Source organism: Apus apus, chromosome 12 (genome assembly GCF_020740795.1).
Source record: "Apus apus isolate bApuApu2 chromosome 12, bApuApu2.pri.cur, whole genome shotgun sequence".
In the NCBI taxonomy this organism is placed as follows: Eukaryota; Metazoa; Chordata; class Aves; order Apodiformes; family Apodidae; genus Apus; species Apus apus.
The window spans coordinates 3,673,847-3,691,386 of record NC_067293.1 but is presented as its reverse complement, the minus strand read 5'-3'; the positions used below and the strand labels follow the sequence as shown (position 1 = coordinate 3,691,386).

The following is a 17,540-nucleotide window of genomic DNA, read 5'->3' as shown; positions in this document are numbered from 1 at the left end:
AGAGAACCTGCTGCACAGGGTGATAAAATACAATCTGATTTTACCCTCCTATCTTTCAGACACTGTCCCACACACTCCTGGCTCCTGATACACCTCTCAGCCTTGGCTAGATGGAGCCATGCTGAGTAGTGCTTTACTCAAAAAGTCACACTAACTGAGGACAGAAAGTGTGTGTTTGTTTCAATGTGGGTCTGAAAGACACATAGAAAGAGCAGTTAGAAATGGCGGAGAGCTGTTAAACAGCCAGTCACCCAGTGTCCCCCTGTGCCTGTACGTGGGACGTGCTCTGGGCAGTGTCCTCCTGCGTGTTTTGGGGGATGCCTGGGGAAGGTCACTGTGGTGGGTGAAGCAGGGCAGTGCTTCAGAAAAGGTCTTCAAGTCGTTGCTTGTTAAATTCCCCCTCTGGAGGTGGCTTTGCTTTTATGACCTTCCCTTTCTGTGCCTGTCACGTGCATGTGGAAGGTGCATTTCAAAGCTGAAGCTTCCATACTTGCTTAACCCCCTTGTGCCCTTTGCTTTCATCTCCTAGTCTCCAGCATGAAGCAGGTGAAGAAGGAATGAGGCAGGTGTGGGTGGAGAGGGAGCCACGAGCAGGGTCTGGGGGCAAATGGCTGCAGGTGGAGCAGGTGAAGCAGTTGGGCAGTGGCTGTGTGGGAAGGAGCAGAGAGGTAGTGGGGTCGGGCTTGTGGTGCTCAGGAGAAGCTCAGCGTGTGATGGGGGAGCTGGCAGCCTCTTGGGTAGGAGACGAGGGGGTGGGAGTGTGGGTAGGTACTGGTAGAGAGGGAAGAAGGGCAAGGAGCGGGGGGCAGAGGTGGGCAAGCAGGGCTGAAGAGCCTGGGCTGGGGGCTGGTGTGTGGCAGGGGAAGTGGGTCGGGGTAAGGCGGGGAGGAGGGGGCGTGTGGAGGGCAAGGGGGTGTTTAGGAAGGGAAGTGGGCAGGAGGCCGGGTAGGGTCAGGTCAGGCAGGTGGGTGGGTGTTCCCAAGGAAGTGGGCGAGAGGCTGGAGGAGGATCAGCGGGGCGGGGAAGCGGGCACGGGTCTGGGGCCGGCGGCCAAGGGGGGAGCCGCATCACCTGTGGCCCCGCCCGGGCCGCAGTTCCAGGTAGGGCGGTGCGGGGCGGGACGCGGCTTCGATAAAGGGCACAGGTAGGCGCGGGCAGAGCGGAGCAGCCACGGCAGCTATGGGGATGCTCAGCCTGCCGGGCTTCCTCTCCTGCGGCAAGAAGAAGGTGAGGCTGCCGGGGGTGGCTGGGAAGGTGTGAGGACGGTTGGGCAGGTATGAAAGTACCTGAGGAGGTGGGATATTGGGGGTACCTGGGCACGTGGGGTGAGGGTGCACCTGGGAAGGTGTGGAAGAACACAGGCAGGTGTGGGTGCATCTGAGCAGGTAGGATACGGAGGTGCCCAGGTAGGCACAGGGGCACTCTGGCAAGTAGGGTGCAGGTACCTGGGCAGCCACAGGAGCACTGGGCTGGTGGGGTATGATGCACCTGGGCAGGTATGAAATTATCTGGGCAGATGAGATCCAGACATATGGGAAGAGGGGAGGACTGGGGTAGGTACGGAGGGATGAGCACTTGGGCAGGTGTGAAAGGCACCTGGAGAAATGCTTTTAAAGTTGGCACGTGAAGATGTGCTGGGGTGAACATCTGAGCAGGTATGAGGGCATCTGGGCATGGGCAGGGGCAGTATAGGGGAGTCCCCTGGAGGTGCTGCCCCAGGAGCTAACAGCATAGGGGACTATGGTAGAAAAAGGGGAAAACTGGCCATGAATATTCTTTGGACTGCCTGGTGGGAGCCTCTCTCACAGGTCTGTGCTGTCCTGCCAGGGGTCAGCTGGACTGGCAGCCCACCTGGCTCTGCCCACCAAGTCTAGCTGCCCTGCCAAATGGTGCCAAGATGCTGCTCTGGACAGAGAAATGAGGATATGACTGTCCCAGTTGTCTATGGGATGATCCTGAGCCTTCCCTCTTCTTCTCTTCCAAGGATTTCAGTTTGACAAATGAGAAAGATGCCCACGCCAGTGCCAGCGATGAGAACGCTGAGCGTGGCAACTGGTCGAACAAAGGCGACTACCTGCTCTCCATGGTGGGCTATGCTGTGGGCCTGGGCAACGTCTGGAGGTTCCCCTACCTCACCTACCAGAACGGCGGAGGTACCTGTATTGAATGGCAGTGTTGGGTGGGCACACCTTGCTATCACCGAGAGGGGAGGGCCAGCTCCAAGGGCCAGCCTTGAGGCTGGGCATGTTTTTTTTCAAAGCTGGATGTGAGCATCAGCCTAGGAAGTGGGATAGTGCCTGCTATGATGGGTGTGGGAAGAGGAGTAAGAGGCACCTCTCTGCTTTTTGGGTACCAGCTGAAGAGTGAAATCGTGTTTAGCTGTAAACTTCCACCTGAGAATTCCAGAACTCTTCTGATTTACTTGAGACCAACATGCATCTTTTTGTCATTGTGCCAATATCCTCTGCCTACCTAAACAGCTATGCTCCCTCCCCAGTGCTTACCTCCCTGATATGTTTATAGAGAGCAATTGAATCCCCTCTGCACTTTTGTTCTGCCAGGCAAACAAGCTTAGCTGGAATAATTAGCCAAGCTCAATAATTATCCCCATCAGATACTCGGGAAGCACAGGGCAGAGAGAGCCTCTACCTGCTTACACAATGAATTAGTGGCAAGGCCAAATGGAGGCACTGGCTGCTCTTCCAGGGCTTTGTCTACTTGCCAGGCAACCACTGGTAATTAAAGAGCACGTAAATGCCAAGTAACTGCAGAGGACTTCCTTGTATGTACTTATTAGCTCTACCTGACACTCGTTAGAAGCCAAATTCTGGACTGTAAATGCAGCAGAGTCCTTAGAGCTGTTTGTAGAACACAAGGTGGCATTCTTGGTACAGAAGTTTTGTTGGAATGAGTTTGGCCAGGTTGTGTTACTTACAGTTTTGTTGAGGCAAATTATGACAGCAAAAAAAGTCATGACATTGGCCCTTCTACTAGGTGTGTTTTTTCTTAGCTGCTGCAGCAGAAAGCTTTGCATTTTAAGGATATTTGTGCTGCTGCTGGTATGCTGCTCAGTGTCCCTTGCCCACCATTGATAAAGGCAACTGTTACATCCTTGTTTCGAAACACAGGAGTAATCCAGTTAATTCTGTGGGACTATTTACTTCCTTAAATTACAGCAGGTATTTGCAATTCCTTGCAGAACTGGGTCCTTGATTGCTTTAAGTTCACTGAGAGTGAAGAGAACAGATTCCTGTGGGGGGTATCGGGTTGTGTTCAGGAAACTTGTGCTCTCGCTTGCCCTATCTTCTCCCAGCACACAAAGACATGCCAGTCTTTTTCCCAGAACAGGGCTTTCATTGATACCAGGTTAATGTGCACCTTAAAATGGACTTGGACAAGAGCTGTGCTGAGTCAGCCAGCCATAGAAAATAATTTTCATGCTTGATGTCCAGTAGCTACTCCAACAGGGCAGTTTCAAATCATGGCTAAGTACATGAAGGAATAGCTCTTTTTAAATTAAAAGCTGGAAGATAAACTAGAAAGTAGACCAAGCCAATGGTGCCTACAGCTGAGCAGTGTTCCTGCTTGTATAAGAGTGGTGTGTCTTTGTAAAATCCTTTTCACTCTATAAGAAGAACTATCCCATGTAAATCACCAGCTCACCTGGTAATAGGTGTCTCCTCATCACGTTTAGTCTTACAGAAAACAGGATTTAGAAGCATGTCTCTGTATTCTGCAAAAGGAAAAAAACCCACAGAGGGATAGTTGAGGCGGGGAAAAAGGGGAGTATAAAATGTGGAAGAACTCTCATGAGTGCTGAAAGATTAATTGTTTTCTCTGTGTGTGTGTTTGTGTTTTGTTTTTTTCCCCTCTCTCCTCCCAGGTGCTTTCCTAATCCCATACACCCTGATGTTGGCATTAGCTGGCTTGCCCTTATTTTTCATGGAATGTTCCCTTGGCCAGTTTGCCAGTCTAGGGCCAATTTCTGTCTGGAGAATATTACCATTGTTTCAAGGTTGGTATTATGATGTTTCCTTAGATCTTTATTATTCTAGTAATAAACAGATTTTAAATAATGATTTCTTAACAAAGTTACGAATTCTGAGAAGCTGATTTCCATGTAGAGAATGGAATGTTACAAGGTTAGTATTATGTTCCCAGGTAGATCTTCCTTATTATCTAATTAATAAACAGATGTGGATTAAAGATTTCCCCAAAAAGGTTATCAACTCTGAGAGGTTTTATCAATGATTCTCCTGCTGCTATGCAGCACACCTCCCTAACTCCAGCTGTCCAAGCAGAACAAAATCACCTTGTTTGATCTGTGAGAGGAAAACCTCAGTTAAACACCTGTCTGCAGCAGACTGAAAAGAATTTCTAGAAGTTACCTTTATCATTGTTTCTTTACACTTTATGTCCTGTGTAGCTTGCAAGGCAGGTCCATGTTGGATGGCCTAATTCTGTGTTTGCTTGCCAGTGTTCGCACAGGCTCATGGGTCTGATTGCTTTATGCAATACTGTGCACATTTTCATCCAACTCACTGCCTTGGGAGTCATCTGCTGGCATGATAAAATAGGCTAGACTCCAGCATCTAAGGTGAGGTGTCTCTTGTGATAAGAGAAATAGTTGCACTCTGTCTCTCTGGGGGTTTGAATTTCATAGGGAGATTTGTTTGGAAACAATTCTGTGTGCTTTACTCACTCCAGTACATCCAGGTCCTGTACTGATGAGTAAAAAGGACTATGCAATTGGTTCTGTTTATCCTCCTTATCAGAGGAATTAATGTAGGAGCAAGGAAGTGTCTTTCTGATGCAATAAGAATTTTACTTGCCACCTTTACCGAAACAAAAGGGATCAGAGTCTGGCTGGTTCCCTGAGCACCTACTCTTCTTGCCAATCTCAGTTCTGCAGCACAAGCAACCTTTCATGAGAGCTGTGTATTGAACTTTAAAGCAAAATTCTATAGACACATCAAATACTTCATGTGTCTGTGAAGATACATACTTTAAATACAGTCTTGTATAATGGCTTGGTCAGGCTTGGTACAGTTTCTTTTATTTTACTAATCAGTCAGTGCTTCCCACTGAACTGAGAGCAAAATACTGAATTTCTCCTTTAGACTTTTGAGTTTCTCCTGTAGGCTTGGACTTAGCAACTGGTCCAATTTTTCTGTGGGCCTGGTTCAAACGCTGTGTCAAAATTACACCTGAGATGCTCAGTTTGGGTCACATCCCTCAGTTTGTGGCTTAACTCTTTCCCTGCTTGATTCCTGCTTAAAATTATTTTTTAAAAAAACAGCCAACAGCGTAAAAACAACCTCTACTTCTTCCCATGTAGCATTTTAAATGTCAAGTGAAGGCCATTATTACCTGTTTTTGCTTAAGTTTGAGGTACTTAAGAGACCATGTTTTTGTCTTTCCTAGGAGTGGGTGTTACGATGGTCATCATCTCAACGTTTGTGACAATCTACTACAACGTTATCATTGCTTATGCACTCTACTACTTATTTGCCTCATTTCAAAAAGTGCTGCCATGGTCTGATTGCTTTTCCTGGGCAGATGAGTTTTGCAGCAAAACACGAATAGGTACTGTGCTTAATAGGGCTTAATATTGCTGGTTTGGATAATTGTAGTTGGTAGAGTTTTCTGGGAGAAATGGCAGGAGTAAGGCAGCTTGAAAAGTCCATCCTGGAGTTTTAGCTCTGCCCCATGGGCAGGATGCTTGCCTGCATCGTTTCTACCAGTTCTGGGTTCTTAAGAAATCTACAAAGAGCTGGACTGAAACCTTGTTGGATCCTTTTTTTCCCCTTCTTTATAAATCTAAGGTTACTTCTACTACATATGGTCCTGGAAATACCTTGTTTGCCTTTCATTGGGCTTGCATTGGCAAAGCAAATACCCGACTTTCCTGAAGCAAAATCATTGCTCTAACTTTTATGGGGTTTTTCCCATTGCCCCTTCCCTCCCCTGTGGCTGTGGTAGTCCTGAGCATGGGTGAGACACTGGTTTCACACTTTATTAACTCTTCAGAACTTATCTCTATGCTATTGTTCGTGATGTTTGGCAGCACACTTGTTATCTCACCAGTTTCCATATCAGACCAGTTTAAGGCAAAAGGTGAAGTTGGTGAGATAATTAGTAGTTAGTAGCTGGAAATGTGCTGCCAAACGTTAATGTAATTTTAACTCTCTTTGCCAAATAGCTGAAAATCTCTTCTAAGATTCATAGGTTTCATAAAATAAAGATGAGATGCTTTGTTTAACAAAAAGTTGATTCTTGCTTATGGGCTAAACAAAAATATTTTAGCATAAGTTTTCTAAGTGCTGAAGGATTACAACACTGAAGTGAAGAAGCTGTCCTGAAATAGGCTTCAACAAGGCTTTTCCAGTAAATGTTGATACACTGTTCTTTACTGTATGTTCTGGCAAAAAAAAAATATAAAAATCCCAACCTCAAAAAACCAAATATTGCCTCACCCACCACTAAGGAAAGTGTTACAAGAGCTCTACTAAGCCCTCTGCCATAAGATGAAATTGCTAGAGCATGATCTGTCTCTCACACTGGTTTGGGACAAAGATTTTCATAGTGTAACCAAGGCTACAATCTTAACTACCTTCAGTTCTGATTTTTGCAAGTGTTCTTGATGACAAGTGAAAGGTGGAGCTGAGCACACCAGATTCTTGGTGGTTTGATTTACAGTTAAAGTAACAAAAGTCAAACTGCAAGTGATAGTTCAGGTTTGTTTCTAAATACTGTTAGCAGGCAAACCGATGCTGTAACTGTTTAGAAAACATTGGCTGTCATAGTCTGATTTCTATAATAGTCATCACTGTGTTAACATTCCCTTTTTCTTGCTTGTTTCCTTGCTTTCAGTAAGCGACTGCAATACAACCATAGATGGAAAAATCATTAATGTAAATTACTCGTTCATCACAAGCAACAATCTCACATGTCTGAATGGCACCATCAACTACAAACCAGTGCAGTTTCCCAGTGAGCAATACTGGGAGTAAGTAAATGTTTTAAAGAAATTGTTAAAAATGCATTGTAGTATTGAATGTACCTTCTATTTCTGTCTTTTTTTTGCTGTCCAGAATCAGTCTAGTCAAGCTGGGGCAGCATGCAAGGCATGCAGAGGAGACTTAAAATTTAATTGGTGAGTCTGGGTCCTTAAAAAAAACACAACAACAAAACAAAACAAAAAACACCCCAAAACCACTCAAAAACAATCAAACAAAAAACCTAAGCAAATGAGTCAACCTGTACTGAACTGAAAAATACTCCAGCTTAAAGAAATCCTCTTCTCTGGAGTCCTGGCAGGGACTACTTAGCATCTTTTTGTATAGCCTGTACTTTTCTCAGTACTTAATGTGCAACATATATTCAGCTTCTTCTGAATCTGGGCCTGTTGTGAAATTTCTTTAGCCACATAGTTTCAGCTTGCCACAAGTTCCTTGAATTCCTGGGAACTGATTCTTGCAGGCTCTTCTCTTGCCATTAGAATTAATGGTTAACAAGAAAGAGCTGAGGTAGGTCTGATGGGAGATGTATGGAGAGCTGAGGGCTGATAAAAAAGATGGAAAAAGTGCAGTTAAATATTCAGTTTTTTCAAGCTGGTCATGCAGTTCTAACTGCACGCTCATGGAAGGGTCTTGGAATATCTGCAGAAACTAGCTCACCTTCCTTCAAGAAGATGAGTTCTGTGTGCCTCTGTCACCTTCTTCTCATTGCAACATTTTGTGCTTTCAGTAAAGTGGCTCTTCAGCGCTCGAGTGGGTTGGATGAGACTGGTCACATCGTGTGGTACCTGGCTCTCTGCCTCCTCCTGTCCTGGATGATTGTTGGAGCTGCGTTGTTTAAAGGAATCAAATCTTCTGGAAAGGTAGGTGAAGAGGAGCAACCAGCAGACTGCTCCTCCAACGTCAGGTGGACTCGGGGAAGGTTAGCACAAGGCAGGATACTGTCCTAACCCACAGCCCTCTGCTGGAATCAGCATTAGACCTTTCTGCTCCTTGACTTTGTAATAGTTACGTACAATACGACTAAGGTGCTGATGACACCACAGTTACTTAACACATGGGTCTCTTAGCTCCACCAGGGCTGCTATGTATTTGGGGATCTTGCTGTCATGCAGGTGACTCCAGCTGAGTTTTTGGCAGCCACCCAGCCTGTTAGGAAGATTCACGTGCTTGTGATTACATGCACAGGGACACACCCTGAGAACACACAATAATTATTTGCACATTCTGACTAGTTGAGATGTTTGGACAATACAGGTCAAGTCCTGCAAACAGATGTGCATGTGCAGGATCCTGCCAGGTTGTGACATATTATTTGTACTTAAGATTTCAAGCTACTTTTAGGGTCCAGGTCCATAGGAGCCTGTTTTCAGACTCTGGCTCTGCTGAGCTCCTATTTCCACATGCTGGGTCAGTTCTTCTCCAGATTTCAGGCAGGCTGAATGTCACTTCTTCCCTGCTTGAAGCCCTTTTCCTGGCTTAGTTCCTTCCTCCCCATACTCCTTTCTTGTTGCATTTCCATCGTTTGCTTCTTCAGTCTCTGTTGCCTTTATTCTTTCTCTCACCTTCTGTCATTGTGCCTTTCCATGGTTCATTGCTGACTTGCTTTCCTCAGTCTGATGTCTCCTATTCTACTTTCTTTTTTGAGCTTTTGACTGTCCATCTCAGGACTTCAGGGTGGAGTATCTGTGCTTTCCCAGCCACAGCTGTTCTGCGTGGCTCCTCTTAATTCACATTCTTTGGGTTCCTGGAAATTTTCTCTTCCTGTTGTCACTTCTCTTCTGGCATGAAGATAAGCCTCTCTGAGGTGGAAGGTAAGACTCAGAAGAATCTAGCTGTGTTGGAACAAGGCAAAGATGAAGAACGGAGAGAATTCACCATTCCAAGCAAATATGAAGGAGGTGTTCAGAAATGGCAGAGTCACCCTATGATGGTGCAATGCTGTGGCTTGATGTAACCAGAAGTACCATCTCAATTACCTGTCTGCGTAACACTGAAACTAAGAGTCCAGAAACAAGAGTGTTGCTGAATGTGGCCTGCATGATAATAGCACTGCTTAGCCCTGCCTCTGGCCTGGATCTCAGCTGGAAGTTGCATAGGCAAACAATAAGAAAGATCTGTGTCTGAGAGATCCTAAAAGTCCTTGTTTCCAGTCAAGGAAGTCTCTCAGCAAGAGATCATTCTATCCTGGTCACCTAATTTTGACCAGCTTTTGGTTCACCTTTGCTAGAAGCATTGCCTAGCACTAGACCTCTGGGGTAGCTGAGTCCAGGCCTTGCTACACCAGTAAACTATGTCAAAAAACACATTGCTGGAACTGGTCAAGTGCTATCTGAGAAGTGGATATGTGGCTTGTGCCTTCTGCTTCTGCTGGAATGCAGCTCCAGAACTGGCTAAGCCAGATGGTTTAGTGCTCAGCATGCCTTCACTTCCCTGGTTGCCTGTTTTTCATGTACCAGCAGTCTCTAAAACTTTGGCCATTCCTCCTGCAAAGTCTGTGCATCCCCTCACTTCTCACGTGCGTCTCTGCTCTTCTTCCTGCAGGTTGTCTACTTTACTGCTCTCTTCCCATATGTCATCCTGCTCATCTTGCTGGTGCGAGGTGCCACCCTGGAAGGTGCTCTGGATGGCATCGAATACTATATTGGGAGACAGTCCAACATCACCAAGCTGATGGAAGCAGAGGTGAGAGGTGGTGTTGGCCCCAGAAATATGACACAGTTCTTTGGTTCTGTGGGCTTGTCACCTGCAGAGCAACTTCTTTTCTTTTTATCCAGTGAGGTACTTGTGTATTTTGTATCTGCAGTTGGGTTCTGTTTTTTCAGCAACCTCCAGCTCTATTGGAAGTCCAGGCTCCTTCTTACTCTGTCAGAAGTCCAAGCTACGTGTAACCTAAAAAGCAGCCACCCTCTGCCCCCTTCCTGCCACACCAGACTGTGATGACAACTGTGGTATTGCCTCTGAGCAGCTCTCAGGGGATCATGCTGGAGTTTCACTTTAGCAAGGCCTGCTGAGAAAGTTCTTGCTATGGGATCAAGTGTTACTCTTGTGTGTGTCCCACTTTCTGTGGTTGCTGATAATTTCAAGGGACTTTAACAGCAGATGGGAGGGACCCCTAAGTTTGAAATTCAGGCTGTGCTTTGCCTGGGAAATTACCTTGGGAAATTAGGTGGACCAAGAAGGGCACCTTGTGCAAAGGAAGCCTGGATTTTTTTTTTTTCTGGCTGATGCCAACGTTGGTTCAGTTTTACCAAACACAGACATCAAGTGCAATATTTGTCCTATTTTTTGTGGGCATTTGGTGCTCACTGAGGGGCTGCAGCAGAGGCAGAAGTGGTTTGTCTTGTCATGGTGTGAGGAACTCAAGCAGGAGTGCACCTGGGAAGTTCTCCCTCCTGCAACCTGCTCCTGATTTTCCTTATTCATTGGCAGTGTGACAAGATTCATATCTCAACAACCCTCATTTCTTCTTTAGGGTTAGCCCAATAAGATTTAAATATCTGGCAACATACTCAGGATGTGACCTTTGTAAATCATAGAAGGTACTGTTTGTGCTTGAGACTGCAAGGTCACCTGTGTGCTATATCCCACCTACTCTAAAATTCATTTGAAATAGAATTAAATATTCAGGCTAAATGTGGAAAAATTCTGGAACTTCAACAGAGGGTAGACTTTAATATTTATGATACATACTCTAAATAGTACAGTAATTCCTTTGTTCTTATTTCTGGTAGGTTTGGAAAGATGCAGCCACCCAGATATTCTACTCCCTGTCTGTGGCCTGGGGTGGCCTTGTTGCTTTGTCTTCCTACAATAAGTTCCACAACAACTGCTACTCGGATGCCATTTTAGTTTGTGTGATCAACTGCCTCACTAGCATATTTGCTGGGTTTGCCATATTCTCCATCTTGGGACACATGGCATTCGTGTCTGAGAGACAAGTCTCGGAGGTCGTGGACTCAGGTAGGCTGATCATCACACTGTCACTATCAGGACTTGCTTTGGCCAAGCCATGTCAATAACCTTTTCCTTTCACTACTTTCCAGGATTTGATCTGGCATTTGTAGCCTACCCAGAGGCTCTCTCCAAGTTACCAGTTTCTCCTCTGTGGTCCTTCTTGTTTTTCTTCATGCTTCTGCTCTTGGGCCTTGACTCTCAGTTTGCCACCATAGGTGAGTGGGATTTTAAGTAACCCATGGCTTTTCAAATGACCATTACCTCTCTTAATTCTGCTGCTTCTGCTCAAAACTCCCACTCCTTCCTTTGCAGAAACACTTACAACCACCATACAAGATATATATCCCAAAGTGATGAAAAAGTTAAGAGTCCCTATAACCCTGGGAGTGTGCATATTGCTCTTCCTTCTCGGTCTCATCTGTGTTACTCAGGTAAGACATTGAATTCTGGTTTTGGCTATGAGTTTAATTATGCTGCAAGTGATGAACTCGAGTCAAAATTTCCTTTCCAACTTTCCCTGTTTGTGTGAATCGATTTGAGAGACTCTTGAATTTTGCCAGTGTGCCTGGACATGCAAATGAAGTCCCAGAGGGAAGCTTTGAAGAACCTGAGGTTTTCTGTGATTATTGAACCGAGATATACTTTTAAATAGAAGACCTGTACAGAGCCTGGGAACCACCAACCTGATTTACTGCTCCTCAGATCAGGAGACAATTTGTGTAATCTCAAGCATTGGCAAACAGTGTGTCTGCAGCACTGGGGGTACTGGTGGTAGAGGCTGATGGGATCTTTTTGTTCAGAACTGACTACAAACAGGACATGATTTGAGAAATGGCCCATTGAAGTCATAAAAGCCTATTAGCTCACAAGCATCTGTAGATTGTGTGGTTACTTCTCTGTGTGTGTGTGTTTGTATACACACATACATAAAAGGAATTTCAAGTATACTGTGTAACATTTCTGGAGGCAATTGTTTTTAAGGATGTAAAGATTGATTGCAGTAACTCCACCTAGAAATGCAGATTTGTGTATGTAATCAAACCGAGGATGTGAAGCAGATAATTGTGGTGAATAGATAGTTGTGCAAAGCACAGAAGTTATGAAACATGATGACAGGGATGCTTGTGAGGGACTTTCTGTGCCAGAGTGTGAAATGGCTCCAAGCTTGTTTCCTGCTATAGGATCCTGGTATTCCATGCTGCTGTTTAAAGCTCTGTTTAACACGTAAGGAAAACTTGTGTGTGTAGGAGTGTACAAGCCTACCTGAACTGATAACTAGTATAGATGCTGCTGTAGCTCAGTATTAAAACTTCAGCATCAGCTTTAATACAGTAAGTTCCAAATTTACATTTTGCTTTCAGCTGTCTAGATATACTTTGTGTGCATATATCTCTTGTTATTAATCTACAGATAGACAGTATTTCATCAGAGGTGCTTTTCAACCTGTCATAGAGATATTTAAATGAGATAATGTTCACAGATGTGCACTTGACCTAGAGAACTGGGAATTTAAAAAACTCAGACTGGTGATCAGTTAAACTGGCTTGCACAACACAACTTATTTGCATAAAAACGTTACTGGGACTGGGTACATTTTTACCTCCTTGTTGTTTGTTCTACAGGCAGGAATTTACTGGGTTAACCTAATAGATCACTTTTGTGCTGGATGGGGAATCCTTATTGCAGCTGTCCTGGAGATTATAGGCATCGTCTACATCTATGGTAAATTACTTTCATTGAAAATCCATTCTTTGACTCTGCCATCCCAGGCCAATATATAGTAAATATTAATTACTGCAATAAAGCATTTATGACTTAACTGGCTTTAATGCTTTTAAGTTATCACAGAACCACAGTTGCCACAGAACTGGAGAAACTGACCTTGACCATTGCCTTTCTTCTAACCCTTTTGAGTAACCACACCTGCAAGGGAGGCACCTGCTTCACATTGCACCCTATGATTGTCTTTCAACAGGAGGAAACAGGTTCATTGAAGACATTGAAATGATGATTGGAAAGAAGGGCTGTTTATTCTGGCTGTGGTGGAGAATATGCTGGTTTTTCATTACTCCTGTGCTGTTAATGGTGAGTGTAGATGACCGGATTGTGTTTGTGTGACAGAACAGTAGCTGGATATTGAAGAGGTTTCCATGCAAAGATGCAGGGCTGAATGCCCAGGCTTTGTGTAAAAAGAAAGCGCCAGTGAAGCAAGATACGTGCTATGGGTGCTTCCCCATGCATAGTGCTCCTCCTTGGGTCCTCTCCAGGAGATACTGGACCTTCAGATCAGTTGCTAGTGAGCTGGGTCTACACCCTGAGGAGTAACACAGAGGAACCAGGTTCTTCACCTTTAGAAGCTGCATTATCTTCATTACAGACTGAGAAAATATTTTGAAAAACCTGGATTTTTCCCCTTTGAGGGAAATTTCATTTTCAGGACAGATCCCTGGCTTGGGTTTGCTCTTTGAATGTCCAAGCTTTCCCTTGTCTAACTGAGACTTTTTAATGTCCTGTCAAGCATGTCTCAGTTTTTCTTTACTCCTGTACTTCTAGTTGTGAGTGTAGATGTTTGGATTATGTTACTGGGAGAGAATTTATCAAGATCCCAAATCCAAGAGCAGCGAGAAGTCACTCTGGCCAACCTATCACCTTTAATCTGTCTGGATTGCAGTTCAGAAAATGCTGCTCCTAAGGTATCTTATTTCTGCAACAACGTTTGCCAATGTTTAATCTTAGATTCTTTCCCATATTCCTGTAAGTAACACAGCTTGGGAACAAGATGTACTTGAAGTGTAATGGTGCTTATCAGTTTCATCTTTCAGCCCTGTCCTTCAGTCTTACTGCTCAGCCATGTCTGAAAACCAAATCCTGCACAACTCTTCTCACACTCAGGAGGCAAGAGGCAACTGGGCAGAATTTGTAGATAGCCCTTTTTCAACCAATTTGGAAATAGGGTGCAAGTTCAAGTTAGCTGGAAACAGGCTTTTCTCTCTTAATCTTTTTCCCTTTTTTTTTTTTCTTTTTTATAGGCAATTTTGGTTTGGTCTTTGGTCACATTTTCACCTCCCACTTATGGCTCAGTGTTATATCCAGCCTGGGGAACTGCTGTTGGCTGGTGCATGATTATCTTCTGTGTCATCTGGATTCCCATCGTCGCTATTTTTAAAATAATTAAAGCTGAAGGAAACCTTTGTCAGGTAAAGGCACACAAAAAGCTGTCACAGCCTCAGATCTTACTTTCCCTGGCATTATCAGGAATGCTTGTGCTGTCTTCTCAAAAAAAGGTTCAGTACTTTGAGGTGTTTGTTAATTGGACACACCTCTGGTAGTTGCACCAGAGGGAAATGTACCCTCCTGGGTCCTGATCAGAAGACAGAGTCTAATTCTTTGGGAATGCACCCACACATTCAAGAATGATTTTCGTGGTTTCTGCCACTATTCCAGCTGCTTTAAATTCTCTGAAGAATTTCTATCACTTTCTATCCCTATATTATTTTCTGGAGTCTTGCCTCCCATTCTTCACAGAAACAAGCAAGTGCAAGATCTGAGGTTTGCTCTTCTTGCCAAGCTTTGTCAAAGAGTCCTGTTGGTCACAGCTTTCCCCTGCTGATTTCACTTCAGTGTCCAGAATTCACTGAAGCCAGTTGGGGTGATTTTTTTAAACTTTGGTGATTTGATTGCCATTTGTGGACTTGCACAACAGATCTAGAGTTACAGCTTCACTGAACTTTAAAAATACCCTGACTTAGGCAAGATATCAAATAACTCTTGGGGTTTGTGTTTCTTGGTTTTTTTGCCTTCCAGCGCATTTTAAGCTGCTGCAGACCTGCTGCAAACTGGGGTCCCTACCTGGAATGTCACCGAGGAGAAAGATACAGCCATGTTGTGGATCCCAAAAAGGAGAAGGAACATGAGATTCCTACTGTGTCTGGCTTTGTATACACCCAGCAATGAGATGGCCTGTTGGATGACAGTTTTTTTTAACGTCTCTTTTATTTTTTTTCTTTAACTATTAGAAAGTGACAATGAAAAGAATAACAAAACCAAATCAGCCCTCTGCCCTTCAGAACCCAGGCCCCAGATGAAGCGAGCCATGTTATTTATTTTTAGCGTTGTACGTTTGGGGAGGAACAGGTAAATTAGACACTGAGATCTCCCCAGATTCTTAGGTTTGAACGGGCAGGAAAATGCATTGCAGGCTCCCCAGGCTGATGGACTGGGCATGCTTAACCCCATCCAACCAGTATCCATGCAGGTCTGGGTGTGGAAGAGGAGAAAGACACATCCTGGTGCTCCTCAGCTACCAGGTGCTGTGCTTGCAGGTCCCCATGTCCTACAGGCAGATCCTTCCATCTGCTGTGCTTTGCCACCCACAAGTGGGGTGCAGTCAGCAGGGAGGTGGATGGCTGTGCTGCTGCCTGGCACCACAGCTCAGGGAACAGGAATAATTTTTCTCTGTCCAAGTCTTGCTCAGTGCTGTGAGGCTGCTCAGGATTCGATGTTGATTACAGTGTGTGTTTGTTGTGTCTCTGCACCTCAATGCTGAGTGGCAAAAAAAAAATGCCATCAAGGCAATTGGCAAATGAGGCCTTAACATGGTCTTTCTATTTCTCATTATTCCTCTTGGGATCCTCCAAAGAGCCATCTTCTGTGTCATGCCCCATGCTCAGCATTCATCTGTCTGGAATTCAAAAATCCCATGTTTCCATATTCTGGCTTTTGGCTCTGCAGAATGAAATAGTAACCATTGATTTCTGGTGCTTTTTCCTACACCCACCAAGACTTCACCTGTTGGTTTGTTCTCTGCATCGTTCACTCAGGCTTGGGTTCTCCTTTCCAAAGGAGAATCTTTTTAAAAGATCAAAACAGTGTTATCAGGGTTCTGGTTGAGCTAAAAGAAGACAATCATTACCCCAATCAAAGGTTAGAGCTGCCTGGTAGCACATTATTCCAAAATTTGCTGAAATCCTGGAATTATTGAAAAATTAGGAAGTTTGTAATGCATTTGGGAATGCAGATTCATGCTTCCACCTAGGAACTAGTGGGTTGGGTTAAGGATACCTGACCACTTGTAAAACAAGTCAATTCCTGATAAAGAAAAGAAAGACCTGTGGATTGAATGGATACATTTTGTGTGCTGAGGATTGTCTCTCTCACTGTGATAATGGTTCCTTGGGAACAATGCAGCAGGGTTTTTAGCTGTCACTTCCTCTCAGGGCTTTGTCACTGCTTCTGGACATGAAGGAGTGTGGGTAGTGGCTTGTTGCCCAAGCTGCATACCTTGGTGTATATTTTATACTGCTGTTTTTGTGACAAATCAACACTATGGCAAATAAAATGTGATGTTCTGTTTGTAATGATTTTGGAGCAGGAGTTTTAACCTGTTGTATGGAGTCAGGGTGGGAGGGTGCAGCTGGTGGGAAGTACAACCAACTATTCCATGGTCCTAAACTTTTGGGAGATTGAACTGCCAAGAAGCCTGTTCTTATAGAAGTTGAGATCTAGCCCTGTTTTGGAGCAGGCTCAGAAAATAAGGTAATTGAGTGGGAATTTATAAAAAGGACTGTGGGACTACAGTCGGTAACAGAAACTGGTGAAGAGGACCCATTTCCTGCACTCCAGGTGCTGTAGCCTCATGGTCTAGCCATGGACCAGCAGAAAGCTGACCCCAGTGCTTGGAAAGGCTGGGAGTGGGAGGGAGGCTGAGCTGCTCATCCCCCAGAGCACCATCCATTGAAGCTGTCACAGTGGGCAGTAGCTCATCCCTGGGAAGGGTCCCTTGTGCTGGGACGATGCTCCACGTATAAAAATGCCAGGCAGCTCTACATTTAATTTTGGAGAGACTGACTCTGATTACAGAAAAATAAAATCAGAAGGAATGGGAGTCTAGGGACAAAGGCACAAGCAAGGAGAAATGTCAGTAAACTGTGAGACAGCAGAATCAGACTTTCCTGGAGTTTCAGCAGGGCTAACTTCATTAAAAGGCCTTGATAGAGAAGCATCTCCATGTGCTGTGAGGGCCATGCACCTCCAGAGCCCTGCAACTGCTGGCAGGTATGAACTGTCATCTGCACTTTCACCAGCCAGAGAACTTTCTGAGGACCTTGGCAGCATTGTCTCACAGAGACTTAATGGAGGTTCCTTCTACACCCCAAACCCATGCAGAGCTGGCTAGTCCTATGCTTCATATACCAGATGTTGTTTTCCAACTTCAAAGCTTATGCTTTTATGACATATGGATGCATGTTCAATTTCTCCTTGATCTCACCTTCCTGAGGGCCACCGATGGTGCTTGAAGTGTTCCTCCACTCCGTGTGTATGCTGGATTTTTGCCAATGATGTGGATGAAAGAGGCAAACCAGCCTTGTTCTCAGTGGCTTTCTGTAACAGGCTGGGCTGCAGGCACCTAGATCCCCAAATCACTGCTGGGTGCAGGGCTTACTCTGCTCTTGCTGAACCCTAGTGCTGCCTCTAAGTTCTCCTGCTCTCCAAGCATTAAGGATTATTTTTTTCTTTGGTCAGTTTTATTTCAAAGAATGTATAAGCCATTTTCTTCTTTTGGCC

General features: G+C 44.8%; 1 protein-coding gene across 9 annotated transcripts in view; it reads left to right on the top strand.

Annotated features, from left to right (window-relative positions):
- Positions 1-16,333, top strand: part of SLC6A14 (solute carrier family 6 member 14) — a 43,101-nt gene extending 26,768 nt beyond the window's left edge. For 6 of the 9 annotated variants that reach the window (XM_051630600.1, XM_051630597.1, XM_051630598.1 and 3 more), the window contains 13 exons: positions 1,985-2,153; positions 3,884-4,015; positions 5,425-5,586; positions 6,874-7,009; positions 7,750-7,882; positions 9,564-9,704; positions 10,754-10,982; positions 11,066-11,191; positions 11,289-11,407; positions 12,599-12,698; positions 12,952-13,061; positions 14,006-14,173; positions 14,781-16,333. In XM_051630600.1, coding sequence (XP_051486560.1) covers positions 2,084-2,153; positions 3,884-4,015; positions 5,425-5,586; positions 6,874-7,009; positions 7,750-7,882; positions 9,564-9,704; positions 10,754-10,982; positions 11,066-11,191; positions 11,289-11,407; positions 12,599-12,698; positions 12,952-13,061; positions 14,006-14,173; positions 14,781-14,930 — 1,776 coding nt within the window. In that variant the 5' untranslated portion in view covers positions 1,985-2,083 and the 3' untranslated portion in view covers positions 14,931-16,333. Of the gene's footprint in view, positions 1-1,159; positions 1,228-1,984; positions 2,154-3,883; positions 4,016-5,424; positions 5,587-6,873; positions 7,010-7,749; positions 7,883-9,563; positions 9,705-10,753; positions 10,983-11,065; positions 11,192-11,288; positions 11,408-12,598; positions 12,699-12,951; positions 13,062-14,005; positions 14,174-14,780 lie in introns of those variants that run through there. The other 3 variants (XM_051630603.1, XM_051630595.1, XM_051630594.1) reach the window with 2 other exon arrangements.
- The last annotated feature ends 1,207 nt before the right edge of the window (positions 16,334-17,540 follow it).